Here is a 14,418-nt window from a genome sequence, read left to right as displayed (position 1 = left end):
TGATAGATCTTCCACCAATCCTGACCCCACATTTCTCCTCATAGAGTCCAGCTTCTTTGATAATCTGTTCTGCATACAGGTTGAAAAGGTATGGAGACAGGACACATCCGGGGCATACGCCCTTCCCAATTTTGAACAATGCAGTGTTTCCTTGCTCTGTTCTGATGACTGCCTCTTGGTCCAAGTATAGGTTTCGCATTAGCATGATCAAGTGTTCTGAGATTCCCATTCTTCTCAGAGTCAGCCTCAGTTTGTTATGGTCCACACAGTCATCTTTGAGGGGAAAAAAAGGAATACTTGGAAATCATGAAAACAGAGTTGCCTCCCAATTCCAATTCCCAATAGAATTTTTTAGTCTCCTTGGACCACAGTATAATTCAATTATTTTCCAGTGAATCAGAACAGTTTATAGCTGACCCTCTTTTTCAGAGGCTGTAGTTCACACAGAGGAGATTATCTATCTTTTTTCTAAGGATCAGCTAGTGGATTTGAACTTCCTGTCTTTGGGTTGGCAGCCCTACTTCTTACACACTGTTGTTGTTGTTGTTGTGTACCATTGAGTCAGAACCAACTTACAGCTAGCCCTCCAATGGGTTTTCAATGGTAGTAAATCACATGGAAAAATAATTACCTTTCTTTTTCCTGTAGACCAGCTGACAGATTCGAACTATGCGCCTTTGGAATGGCAGTGAAACTCATTACCACTAAGCCACCAGAGCTCCTTTTACCCACTAGGCTACCACAAGATCTCAAGCTTTAAATCAGTGACGATGTTTTGAACGATCTAACTTTACCTATTATGAATTTTGGTTTTTTGATTGACCCTTTTAGAAAATATTTGATTGATTTTGGTTAAAATATACTCAGAAAATAGGCATCAATTCAGTAGTTTCTACATATATTATTTAGTGGCATGGATAATATTCTTTAAGTTATGCAACTATGCCCACCATTCTTTTCTGAGTAGTTCCTCTCCCATTAACACAAACTCACTATAAGATTCCTGTTTAATATTCTAAAGTGCTTTTGTCAATCTGATCCCACATAGTTAGTTCTTAAAAGACCATGATAGTCAAGTGAGACATACTTTAGAATGTCTTTTAAGGAACATATATTCATTTAGGGCCCAGTGACCTATGCAATTAAATAGTGTTTTTAATCTGACAAATTAGCCAGTTTCCCCCAAACTTGATTCTTTATAAAAATCATCTGTGGTGCTTATTAAAAATGTCAACTCCCCAGTCATCATGAAGCCCTGCAGTTTGTATTTTTAGGAGAACCATGAGTGGCATGTGTAAAGTAGTTTATCTGCTTGTTATGCATAGAGAGAAAAAAAATGATGCAGAAATTCATGTTAGTGTTAACCTTTTTATTATTATAAACATCAATTATTTTATTCAGAGAACTTAGTGTCTGTACTGGACACAACAAAACACAAAGTATTATAAGAACAACCACCAAAAAGCCGTTTTTCAGAAATTTAGATAGAGAACATTCACACAATGGAATACTATGCAGCACGCAGGAGCAATGATTTTGTAAATTATTACCTCAATTTGGAAGGACTGGAGAGCATTATGCTGCGTGAACTCACTCAGTCCCACAAGGATAAATATCACATAAAAGCATTATTGTAGAATGAGTATAAGGATCCAAGAGGGGTGGGAGAGAGTGGAAGCAGAGGGATGAGGATGTTCAGGGGGAGAGGGGATTCATCCTGCGGTTGTACAATTTGATGGAGGCAGGGGAAGGGAAATTGAAAGAATTTGTCCTGAAAAACAATGTATCTGAATTTTGTAAATAAACTAGTAGAAATTAAAAAAAAAAAAAAAGCTCCTGGGGGGTTAAATTATTTGACCCACGAATTATCTGGAAAGCCATGCTGTCTCCAAATTAGCATCATAAAAGGAGTTCTGAGTGCCCACCTGTGGCTCTCCTGCCACCCAGGCAGGTATCTTATTGTCCTCCCTGGAGAGGAACTTAGCATCATCAAAGGGTAGACCCTTCCTCCACTTTGCCTTTTAAGACTGAGACCCACACTTCTCGTAAAACTGAAGATTTTCCTTCTTTTTTTCCTTTTTAGTAATTGCTGTTGAGTCAAGTCAGAGTATGGAGACCCCAGATGTTTCAGAATAGAACTGTGCCCCAAAGGATTTTCAAGACCTTCCTCAGCCCTATTACCAAAGTATAGCAATAGATCTTTCTTCCAAGGTGCATTTGGGTAGACTTGAACTCCAGTCTCTTGGTGAGCAATCTTGTTAACTAATTGAACAACAGAGAAACTCCTGCTTTACCTTAAATAGCTGTCATAGATGCCGTGTACTGTAAACTATAACTGCATTCTTTAGGGTTTTAATAACTGTATTCTTTTTGAATAGATGGCCAGACTTTTCTTTTCAGTTACCTGGGGTTTGACTAGAACTGCTAACCTTTTGATAAGCAGCTGAGTTCTTAACTATTTGTATTACCTGGGAGCCTCTCTCTCTCTCTCTCTCCCTCTTTACTCTTGTTGGGTACCATTGAGACTTATAGCAACCCTATGTACAACAGATCAAAACCTTGCCCAATCCTGGACAGTTTTGACAAACTTACATGCATTATTGCAGCCACTATCACTCCATCTCATTGACAGTCTTCTCTTTTGCTCACCCCCACTTTCCTAAGTATGATTCCCTTTTCCAGCAAGTAGCCCCTCCTGATAATATACCCAAAGCATATGAGAGGAAGTCTCAGCATCCTTGCCTCTAGGGAACACTGGTTACACATCTTCAAAGACAAATTTTCTTGCTCTTTGGCAGTCCACCGAGATACTCAATACTCTTTGCCAGCATAATTCAAAGACATCAAAAGATCCCATCCTTCTGGAGAAGCTGCTGATAAAGAAGGAGGCCCTAACAGACCACCGGTGACCCTTGTCTTCCTTTTCCTTTCATAATTGCTTTTATCACTTAGGGAGGAGATAAAGGATGGGGCAGGGCAAGCCGAGTGATGGACTAGGCAGGGAGTGGTCAGGGAGCTATCTCTGGTTTATATCTATCTGGTCTGAGGGTGAAAGGAAGCCTTTATTTTCTAGCCCTGTAAATTTCAAGTGCCTTTGAGGAGCAGAAGTTAGAAAAATGATGCCTGATTTATATAGGTGTGGAATTTACTCAGGAGTAGGGAGGGGCCCTCAGTGTAAATATAATTTACCCCTTTTTTCTTTTTCCCTCATGGAAATTTCTAAAGAAAGAGAATATATATGGCTTTCAGGCTTTTGGATGGATTTCCTCTGGGATATTTAAAAAGCCAACATAAATATTTCAACAGCAGTGTTAATGTTATTGCATTCAAAAGCTATAAATTTGCTGCTATCTGATGCTGGCAGTTGTGTGTTCAGTCTCACCAGTCACCATGGCCCATCCTCCCAGGAACCCAAGGCCGTGGGGTGTGGAATGGCAAGTTAGAGCTAATTACACCAAATGCCATTCAAAAACTCCTTTCTTTGCTTTTTTACCACCACTCCCCAAAACCAAAGTGAAAGGGAATGTGGTTTCTGCCCATCATCCACCCACCTTGTTTCTGAAAGATTAAGTGGTTTCAAGATCCAGATTCCTAGACCAAACAGGAATGCATTGTGAAAAACTCGTATTAAGAATCATGGCAGTGGGGGCCAGGGGAGACCAAAATAAAAAAAAACAACAAACAAACCAAAGAATAGAAAGAATCATAACAGTAAAATATAAATGTCTAGACAATCAAAGAATCCTTCCCAAGTCAGTTACCTATTTGACTAGGCTCAGATCAAGTTCAGGGTCTCAAGAATTCTATAACCAAAGAAGACAGCCTTGGAGAGCAAGTAAATACCAAACCATCACCAACAAATACAATACAGATATTTATGCATATTTTATGCAGGAGTAACTATTGATAGACTTACCTGTCAGTAGAGGTATATGTATTGCTATGACTCCTCACAGATTTCAGTGGAGATTTCAGACTAAAATGAGCTAAGAGTAAAGTCCTGGTGACCTATTTCTGAAAAATTGACCAACAAAAACCCTGCGACTCATGAAGGCCCTCAACCTATCATGAGAAGCACGGGACCTGGCAGAATTATGTTCCATTGCATGTGAGGTCATCATGAAACAGGGGTCAACTCAGCAGCAGATAACAATTTCTGATCATCAGTAATTCAACTGGTGTAGAATCTGTTATCAGTTTAATAAAAAAACTGGATTAAAATTCATTACCAAATCCTCTTTACTCAGAGCCATCGTGAAATTAAAAATCTTACCACAAATTAATAGATAGTTTGGATACCTGAACAGTTAGGACAACAGTAGAAGATTCCCTGTGCACCTGCAGAATTAATTTCTGACTAACCAAGAAGGGGAACGAGCTCTGGTGGCTTAGTAGTAAGGAGATGCACTGCCATCCCAAAGATATGTGGTTCGAATCCACCAGGTGCTGTGTGGGAGAAAGACGGGCAATCTTCTCCCGTGGGATATTCAATCTCTGAAAACTCACTGAAGGATCGATCAGTTATGATTAGATTCTGACTGGATGGAAGATAACAACAACACAAGAAGGGGAAGATAATCAGTAATATTTTCTTTCTCTCTTCTTCTTTCCAAGGGCACCTTAGATGACGCCGACGACCCAAGCACAAGCATTGGGGCCTATCACTACATGTTGGAGTCAAACATGGGGAAGACCATGCTGGAATTTCAGGTGCCTGATTTCTACATGCAAATCTAGGAGTAATCACTTTTATCACTAACTTCAGCCCTTCCAAATATCTATTTTTGTTTTGGTCCTACACATTTTGGTCTTCTAACACTCCTAACCTCAACTCTCACTCCTAACCTCAACTCTGTTTCTACTAGAATGTTAAATGGAGCCTGGTGGCCGAATCCTTAGGGAATTTGTCTGCTAGTCCAAAGGCCAAGTCTTGCCATTCAAATCTACCAATAGCCCCCCATGGGAAAAGATGGGCAGTCTGTTCCCATGTATTTCAGAGTCTTGGAAATCCACTGGAAGGTCAGCTGAGAGTCAATAATGTTTTAGTGGCAATGAGTTTGAATAGGAAGATGAGCACAAGCCAGGATGCTAGCTCTCAAGTCAGAACACCTCCATAGGCTAAGACAAATACACAAGCAAACATAGTACAATCTTTCCTTTCATGAAGGAAAGAGGTAGAGCAAGGTAACACGATGAGTTGTTCTTGTTGTTAGGTGCTGTCAAGTATAACTCATACCGACCCTTTGATCAAGAGTTCTGAACCCTGCCCTATCCCGTGTCATCCTCATTATCTCGGACACACTTGTTCCCATTGCTGCAGTCACTATGTCGGTCCATCTCATTGGATGTCTTTCTCTCCTTTGCTAACCCTCCTTCTTTCCAATGTCCCTCTCCAAAGAATAGCCTCACTTAGCAACATGTCCAGAGTGTGAGAGTTGGTGCTTTTCATCTTTGCCTCCTGGGAGCACTCTGGCTGTACTTTCTTCAAGACAGATATGTTTGTTCTTTTAGCAGTCCATGGGATATTCAGTACTTTTTTCCAGCACAATAGCCCAAAGGCATCAATTCTTCTTCTGTCATCCTTATTCATTGTCCAGCTCTTTGATGCATAGAGGGTGATTGAGAAGACCATGGCTTGAATTAGGCATACTTTCATGATGTCTCAAACTGACATAAATGCTCTTTAGCATTTTGGGGAGGCCCCTGAAACTAGACTTGCCCAGTCTACTGAATATGTCTCCTGATTTCTTAACTGATGCTATCCAAGGGTGTTGATTGTTGATTGAAGTAAGATAAAATCATTTACAGCTTCAATCTTCTCTCCTTCTATTATAATGTTGACTGTTGGTCCTATGATTAGGACTTTTGTTTTCTTGCTACTGAGATGTAATCCATATCAAAGGCTATATAGTTCTTGATCTTCTGCAGTAAATATTTCATATCCTCCTCACTCTCTGGAAGCAAGGTTGTGTCATCTGCATAACACATGTGGTTGATGGGTCTTCCTCCTATCCTGACACCACATCCCTCTTCATAGAGTTCAGCTTCATGAATTATTTGCTCAGCATGCATATTGGATAGGTATGGAGAAAGGATACATTCCTGATACACACCTTTCCTGATTTTAAACCATGCATGTTCACTTAACTGTCTGGAAGACATCCATATTTATTCCCATTTCCAAAAAGGTGATCCAATAGAGTAATGGAAGTTCTTGAACAATATCACTATTATCATATGCAAGCAAAATCTTGCTGATGATTATTTAAAAAATGACTAGACCTTTAAGTCAATAGAGAATTCCAGAAATACAAGGAGGGTTTAGAATAGGCTGACCCTCTGGCAGGTTTTCAGAGGCAGTTAATCGCCCAGGAGGAAATTCCCCATTCTTATCCCACTTTAGCAACTAGGCAAAGGCATTTGACTAAATGAATCATAACAAATTGTGACTAATATTGAGAAGGATGGGAATCCCACAACACTTGATTGTGCTCAGATGAAACCCATACCCAGACAAGGAAGCTGTTGTATGAACTGAGCAAGGGAATACTGCATTGTTCAAAAGAAAGAAGTGCATCAGGGATAATTCCTTTCTCCATACCTTTTCAATCTATATGCTGAGCAGATCATTGGGAGGCTGGACTTTATTAAGAAGAAGGTGGCATCAGGATTGGAAGAAGGCTCATCAGCAACCTATGTTATGCAGGTGACACAACCTTGCTCACCAAACCTGAAGAATATTTGAAGTGTTTAGTACAGAAGGTCAAGGACTTTAGCCTTCAATATGGATTGCATCTCAACCTCAAGAAAGCAAAGTCATCACCAGCTGGCCAATGGTAGCATTATGACAGATGGAGAAAAGATTGAGGTTGTTAAAAATTCCATCTTGCTCAGATCCACAATCAACATTTTTGGTCTCAACACTCAGTAAATCAAAAGACGAGTTTCTTTGTGAAAAATCTCCAGGGATCTCTTCAGAGTGCTAAAGAGCAACAGAGTCAGTCTAGAGATTAAGGTGCATCTGATCTTAGCCATGATCTTCTGATTTGCTTGTTTTGCATTTGAAAGCTGGATGGTGACAAAGGATGACAGAAGAATTGATGCCTTTGAGTTGTCATTCTGGAGAAGAGTGTTGAACATACCATGTACTGTCAAGAGATCGAATAGATCTGTCCTAGAGAGGGTGAAGCCAGGTTTCTTCCTGGAAACAAGATTTTGAAGTTCCACCTCACATACTTTGGATATGTTGCCAAGAGAGACCAGTCCTTAGAGAAAAATATCATTCTTGGAAAGATAGAGGGTCAGTGCAGGACTGGATAAGATGGATTGATGCAGTGACTGTGGCAGCAGGGTCAGGTGTGTCAGAGATGGTGAATTTGGTTCAGGGAAGAGCAAGGGTCAGAGCTGTTGTTCATAGGGTCATTATAAATTGTAGTCAGGTTGGTGGCATATAAAAACAACAACAGTGTCTCCTAGCTCTGTTTAGACAACTTCTCAATCGAGGTATTGATTTCTCATGAGCATAATTAAGTGTTCCAAGATTCCCATTCTTCTCAATGTTATCCATAATTTCTTATGATCCACATAGTCAATAAAACACAAATTTTTGAATAATCAATAAAACACAAATAGACATTCTTCCGGTATTCTCTGCTTTCAACTAGGATCCACTTAACATCCACAATGACATCCCTGGTGCCACAGCCTCTTCTAGGTACAGCTTCTGAACCTCTCTGTCAATGTACTATTCTAGACAGAAGAGCTTTTTACAGTCTCCCACACTATTTTGTTTGAATGTGCTATTAATGATATTTTTCTATAATTTCCACATTCTGTTGGATCACCTTTCTTGGGAATGGGAACAATTATTGATATCTTCCTGTCAGCCAGCCAGGCAGCTGTCCTCAAAATGTCCTGGTATAGACTGGTGAACATACCCAGAGCTGCATCAGTTTGTTGAAACACGTCAATTAATATTCCATTGATTCCTGAGGGCTTATTTTTTTTTTTGCCAGTGCAGCTTAGAACTTCATCCACCATTACCACTGGCTCTTATTCTTATCAAATATTCTTCCTGAAATATTTCCATGTCAGCCAGTTCTTTTTGGCACTATGACTCTGTGTATTTTTTCTATCTTCTTTTGATGCTTCCCGGATCATTCAAGATTTTGTCCATAGCACACCTCTCAGAGTTGCAACACAAGACTTGAATTTGTTTTTCAGTTCTTTTAGCTTGAGAAAAACCAAGCGAGTTCTTCCCTTTTTATTTTCTGATTCCAGTTCTTTGTACATTTTGTTTTAATATTTTGCTTTGTCTTCTCAACTGTCTTTTGAAATATTCTGTTCAGGTCTTTTACTTTGGCATCTCTTTATTTTGTTTTGGCTTCTTAAGATTCTCGTTGTTGTTAGGTTTCGTCAAGTCGAGTATGACTCATCGTGACCCTATGAACAGCAGATCTGAACCCCATACTATCCTACACCATCTTTTTACGTTGTCTTCTCATGCTGCCTTTTGAAATCTTCTGCTCAGCTCTTTAATATCTTGAATTCTTCCCTCTGCTTTGGCTTCTTGGGACTCTAGTGCAATATTCAGAGCCTCTTCTGATATCCATTTTGATCTTCCTCTTCTATCTTTGTAATGACGTGCTAAGAAAACAAACAGATTCATCCTAGAGAGGCTTAAACCAGGCTGCTCCTTGGAGGCAAGGATTCTGAAGCTTCGTCTGATATACTTTAGACATGTCATAAGGAGGGAGCGGTCCTTGGAGAGGGATGTCATTTCTGGGAGGGTGGAGGAGCAGGGCAGGAGAGGAAGACTGGGGTAATGGGGGCAGGAGTGTCAGAAACAATAAGATTGGCACAGGACAGAGCAGGGTTTAGGACTGTTGTATACAGGGTCACTATGAGTCACACGGGTGACTCAACGGCATGTAACAACAATGACAACAAAAACAACTTCTCCAACCCTACAACTCAAAGGCATCAGTTCATTTTCTGTTTTCCTGGTCACTGTTCAACTGTTCACATGTGTAGGAAGTAACTGAAAAGTCGATGGCTTGGACCAGACCCACTTAGTCTTTACACTGACATCCTTGCTTTTTATCACTTTGGAGCAGGCCTTGACAGCAGAGCTCCCCAATGCAGCATGCCTTTTGATTTCTTGACTGCTGTTACCCTGGGTATTGATATAGATCCAAGTGAAATTACATTATTGACAACTCAAATCTTCTCCCCACCTATTATTATGTTGCCTAATGGCCTAGTGGTGAGAATGTTTGCTTTTTTTTTATATTGAGGTGTAATTTTTTTATATTGAGGTGACTGCAGTGAAGGCTGCAGTCTTTGATCTTCTGTGGTAAGTACTTCAAGTCCTCTTCACTTTTCAGCAAGCAAGGTCCTGTCATCTATGTAACTCAGGTTCTTGATGAATCTTTCTCCAAACTTGGTGCCACATTCTCCTTCACTTAGTTCAGCTTCTCAAATGATTTGCTCAGCATACATATTTGCCTCATATTTACAGAGTAGAACCAGCTCATAGGGCTTTGTTTACTATAATTTTTATGGAACCACATAACCAGCTTTCTCTCAGAGTCACTGAGAAGGTCCAGACCACTGACCTTCCAGTTAACAGCTGAATATTTCACCACTATACCACCAGGAACCCTAAGTTTCCATAACTCGAGGGAAATACTTAAATCTAAGAACTAAGAACACTGTCTTATGCACCAATACAATTTCACCAGATTTTTCAGTGCCAAGTTCCCCTTCAACCAAATCAAGCAGATTGAAATGTCAAGCAGATTGAAATGTTGTTTGTGACCTATTTCAAAGAACTTTTATGAGTTTTAAGTGAGAGGGCTTATATAAAGCATTTAACATGATGCCTTCCTCACAGAGGACCCTCTTCAACTTTAATTACTCCTTGTCTTTAAAGACCACGGACCTTCCTTTATTAGAGATTGAGTGGTGTCTGCCCCTGTGTACAGTAGCATAGATGTGATTTAGTAGCTATTTACACAAAATCAGGAATGGTTTTGAATGTGACTGAGTGTCTGCCAACGAAGGGGAAGGTGAGTTTAAAAACAAAATTTTTCAAATTCCTTCCAAGTACTGTGAAAGGTGCTACTCAACCTCCTTTTAGTGATACCTTAATTGCCTTACTATATGGGCTGTGTATTTTCTGTGTGGTCTAAACGAAATAATAATTTGAAGCATACTGTGGAAAGGCTTCATAAATTCTAAAGGAAAAAAAAAAAGAAAGAGTTTGAGTGTAGAAACAGAGGGAGGGCGTGTGGAAGAGTAATAGGGGAAGGCAGGAAAAACCCACCCCACCTCACCCCAGTAGAGACCCCAGGAACCCAGGAGAAGCAGATGGAGCTTCCGTCATCTCTGGGCTGCCTGCTGAGATCCAGCACATTCTTGAGTAGCCTCAGTTAAACTATCAAGTAGTGTCTGCACATAATGTGAACTGACCGCAGACCTGGGTTTTTCCTGCAGCCAGCATGGCAACTGAGTTCCCCTGGTGGGTCATAGATGTGAGTTTGTATCTACTAGGATGACTGTTTAGGATAGGAAAACAAAGCTGGTGCTTCTGACTGTCCACAGGCTTTTCAAGGCGAGGCAGTGACCCAGCCAGGTTCAGAGGAAACATGATAAGCCTCTACTTACCTTCAAGTCGTCGTGTGAGGCAGGGTGCCTGTTGTGAGGTAGCCTTTGTCTTGGAGAAAATTACTTCAAGTCTGGGGGAGGAGGGCAGCCCTAGTCACTGAGTCTTGTCAGAGGCAGATTCTAGGTTGACTTTGACTGAAGCTGGTTGATATATTTCTTCTGAAGTTTAATGCAATCCAAGGGAGAGCTGTTTGTTTACATCTTTGCTAAATTCTCCAGGTCACCTTTTAAAACCTCATCCCATAAACAAATTTCCTCTTAAATTCATTCTCCTGGGTGGGGAGATGGTGCCCACCTGTTTTTCAAGCTCTCAATTTACAGTGCTTGTTTTTCTTGTTTCTGATGAAGCCCAGAACCAAGCCAGCATAGTTCCAGAGAGAAGCAGAGTGAGTTTACTTGACTGACCAGAAGTAGCTATGTAATTTGTGGGGCCCAGTGCAATAGGAAAAGGCAAGGCTCTTGGTGAAAGAACAAAAACAAAACAAAACAAAACAAAAAATGAAGACTTTCAAGAGAGTAACAGCAGAACATTAACCCAAGTGAGGGCTCCCCCGTGACAGCACAGAGTGTGTTGTCCGGAATGCTAGCCTGTCCCGGCTCAGACTTGTGGGCAGGGTCTAAGCCGATGGTGAGGTGAGCAAGATTCTCACCTCATGGGCAAAATTTAAAGAGGTACCCCTCCCAATAGTCACAATAAGCAAGATTTCAATGCAATCCTTTAGCAGATACAATTGTTATTATTGATAAGTGCCATCAAAAGTCAGTGTTGACTCACAGAGATCCCCCATGTTTCTAGAGCATAATTTTTATGAGACTCTCTGATGGGGCAAGTGGTTAAATGCTGTGCTACAAACAAAAAGTTTGGTTTGAAACCACGAGCCGTTCTGCCTGAGAAAGACAGCAACCTGCTTCTGTGAGCTCTGTAGCCTTGCTTTAGACCAAAACAACCTACAAGTGAACTATTCTTAAGGCCCACGGGCTCACGTAGCAGCCTGAATTTAGAGCCCCATGCTGTCTACCAATATTTAATGTAAAGAAGGCTTCATCTCCACTCAGTACAACGTAAGATGATACTACCAGATGTTTCCATTGACATGAATGTGAGCTGGATCTTGTGACACAGGAGGCAGTTATTTGAGGTAAATATGCCCAGGTTACCAATAATCCTGAAAATGACATGTGCATAATGCGGTCTGACTGGTGTGATAGCCGGTTCACATAATAACTCCTTATGATAATGGAAGACTACAAATCAATCCAAAACCTACCATCACCTTGTGTTTCTGGATGCTACCAAACAGCCTTGCATGTCTGCAGTCACCAAGAAAGCTTCTTATTGTGCTATAAAACAAGCCAAAACACATACATACCGTAAAATTGTGTAATATGTAAGTATATGTAGTCCCATATTAAAGATTGATTTTCATTTTTACATCTTAAGGATTTAAATGTCCATAAGATTAAGCAGTTATAGTGATACTTTATCACTCATTATCTATAGTGATGAGTAGCTTCTTAGTGATGCAAATATATCATCATTACTGAGAACAGCAATCAGTGCCAGCTTAAAACACCTAACATTTGCCTTCAAGCTGACTCAAACTCATGCCAACTCCAGGCATGTCAGAGTAGTACTGTGAGATTTTCAATAGCTAATTTTTCAAAAGTAAGTTTCTAAGCCTTTCTCCCAAGGTGCCTCTAGGTGGACTCAAACTTTCAACGTGTCAGTTAGCAACAGCGTGCTTAGCCATTTGTACTATCCACCATCCCACATAAGGATTATTGTTGATATTATTAGACACCATCAAGTCAAGTATGACCCATAGCAACCTAGTGAACAACAGATCTGAACCCTGTCCTATGCTGTGCCTGCCACTCAATCTCTGACACACTTGAGCCAATTTGTCACCATGTCAAACCACTTGGTTGAGGGTCTTCCTCTCTTTCACCAACCTCCACCTTCCCAAGCATGATGTTCCTCTCCAGGGAATAACCTCTCCTAAGTAACATGCCCAGAGTATATGAGATGAACCTTCATCAGCTTTGCCTCTAAGGAGCACTCGGGTTGCACCTTCTCCAAGACATGACCTCTTTGATCTTTTGGCAGTCCATGGGATATTCAACACTCTACTCCAACTCCAAAGTTCTTCTTCTGTCATCCTTATTCATTGTCCAGCTCTCAGATGTATAGAAAGTGGCTGAAAAGACTATGACTTGAATCAGGTGTACCTTAGTCCTCAAACTGACATCATTACTTCTCAGTAATTTGGAGGTGTTCTTGACTAATACTTTCCCAGTACAATACATCTCTTGGTCTCCTAACTACTAGTACCAAGTGTATTGATTGTTGATCGATCAATATGGTTATTGATTCAATAATCAGTCAGTATGATGAAGTCATTAACAGTCTGAATCCTTCCTCCATGAATTATGATGTCTATTGGTCCAGTGGTGAGGATTTTTGTTTTCTTGATGTTGAAAGGCAACCCATATTGAAGGCTGCAGTGTTTCAGCTTCTGCAGCAAGTGCTACAAGTCCTCCTCACTTTCAGCAAACTAAGTTGTGTCATCTGCATAATAAGAGTTATTGGTGAATCCTTCTCCAATCCTGATGCCACATTTTTCTTCAGAGTATCCAATTTATAGGTTAAATAGATATGGAGAAAGGATACAACCCTGACTCGCAACTTTCACAATGTAAATAATGTGCCGTTCCCTTACTCCTTCGCACAACAGCCTCTTGGTCTAAGTATAAACTCTGCATGAGCACAACCAGGTGTTCTAGAATTGCCATTCTTCTCAATGTTATCCATAATTTGTTATGATACACCTAGTCAAATGCTTTTGCATATCCAATAAAGCACAAATATGCATTCTTCTGGTATACCTACATAGTGATTGTTGTTATGTGCTACAGAGTCGCCTGCAACCAACAGCAACCCGATGTAAAGCAACTCTGAATCCTGCCCTGTCCTGAGCCAGTCTCACTAATTCTGCCACACCAGCCCCCATTGCCCCAGTCTCTGTATTAATCCATCTCCTCTGGGGTCTTCCTCTCCTGTGCTGTTCCTCCACCCTCATGAGTATGATATCCTTTTCCAAGGACTAATCTCTCCTGACCATGTGCTAGAGTATGTGAGATGGAGCTTCTAAATCCTAGCCTGAAACTTGGTTTCACCCTCTCCAAGACAGACCTATTTGTTTTCTTGGTGGTTTATGGTTTGTTCAAGACTCTTCTCCAGCACAATTCGAAGGCATCTATTTTTCTTCTGGCATCCTTAGTCCTTGTCCAGCTCTCTGATGTATAGCAAGTAATCGCAAAGACCATGGCCTAGATTAGGCGCACACACTTAAATATAAGGCCTATGATAGAAAACCTTTGTTATTCCTGGGATCTTCTCTGAATTCAGACAAAATCCTACTTAGACAAATCTTTTCACTTTCATGATTATTTCTTAGAACTTCTTTAAATAATTAGTCATTGAATCAGGATTTTAAATTTTAAAAAAATTTATTATTGTTTCTAGAATAATGGAACTATGTATAGTTTAATACTATATTTTCTAGGTATAGATGAAAAAGGAAATAATTGTTTTCTTTTTGGTTTTGAAATCTTTATACTTTTGCATTTTATATCTCTCAAACTTAGGGTAAAACTTGAATGCATTGCCATTCATGACTGACCCCCAACAGGTTTTCAGAAGCTGTAAACCACATAAGAGGATATTGTTCATCTTTGTGGTTTTTTTTT

The 14,418-nt window shown here is 40.3% G+C and overlaps 1 protein-coding gene across 1 annotated transcript in view; it reads left to right on the top strand.

The window, feature by feature from the left end:
• The window catches only part of LIX1 (Lix1 homolog (chicken)), a 90,526-nt gene that overhangs the window by 66,545 nt on the left and 9,563 nt on the right, over positions 1 to 14,418 (top strand). Inside the window, exon 4 of the mRNA XM_006885379.1 lies at positions 4,615 to 4,710. Within this exon, the coding sequence (XP_006885441.1) occupies positions 4,615 to 4,710 (96 nt within the window). The remainder of the gene's footprint in view (positions 1 to 4,614; positions 4,711 to 14,418) is intronic.

This window comes from Elephantulus edwardii, unplaced genomic scaffold, assembly GCF_000299155.1.
Source record: "Elephantulus edwardii isolate Elephantulus edwardi_28Jun2011 unplaced genomic scaffold, EleEdw1.0 scaffold00043, whole genome shotgun sequence".
In the NCBI taxonomy this organism is placed as follows: domain Eukaryota; kingdom Metazoa; phylum Chordata; class Mammalia; order Macroscelidea; family Macroscelididae; genus Elephantulus; species Elephantulus edwardii.
Note: the sequence above shows the minus strand (reverse complement) of the source record. Positions and strands in the feature narration are given on the sequence as shown.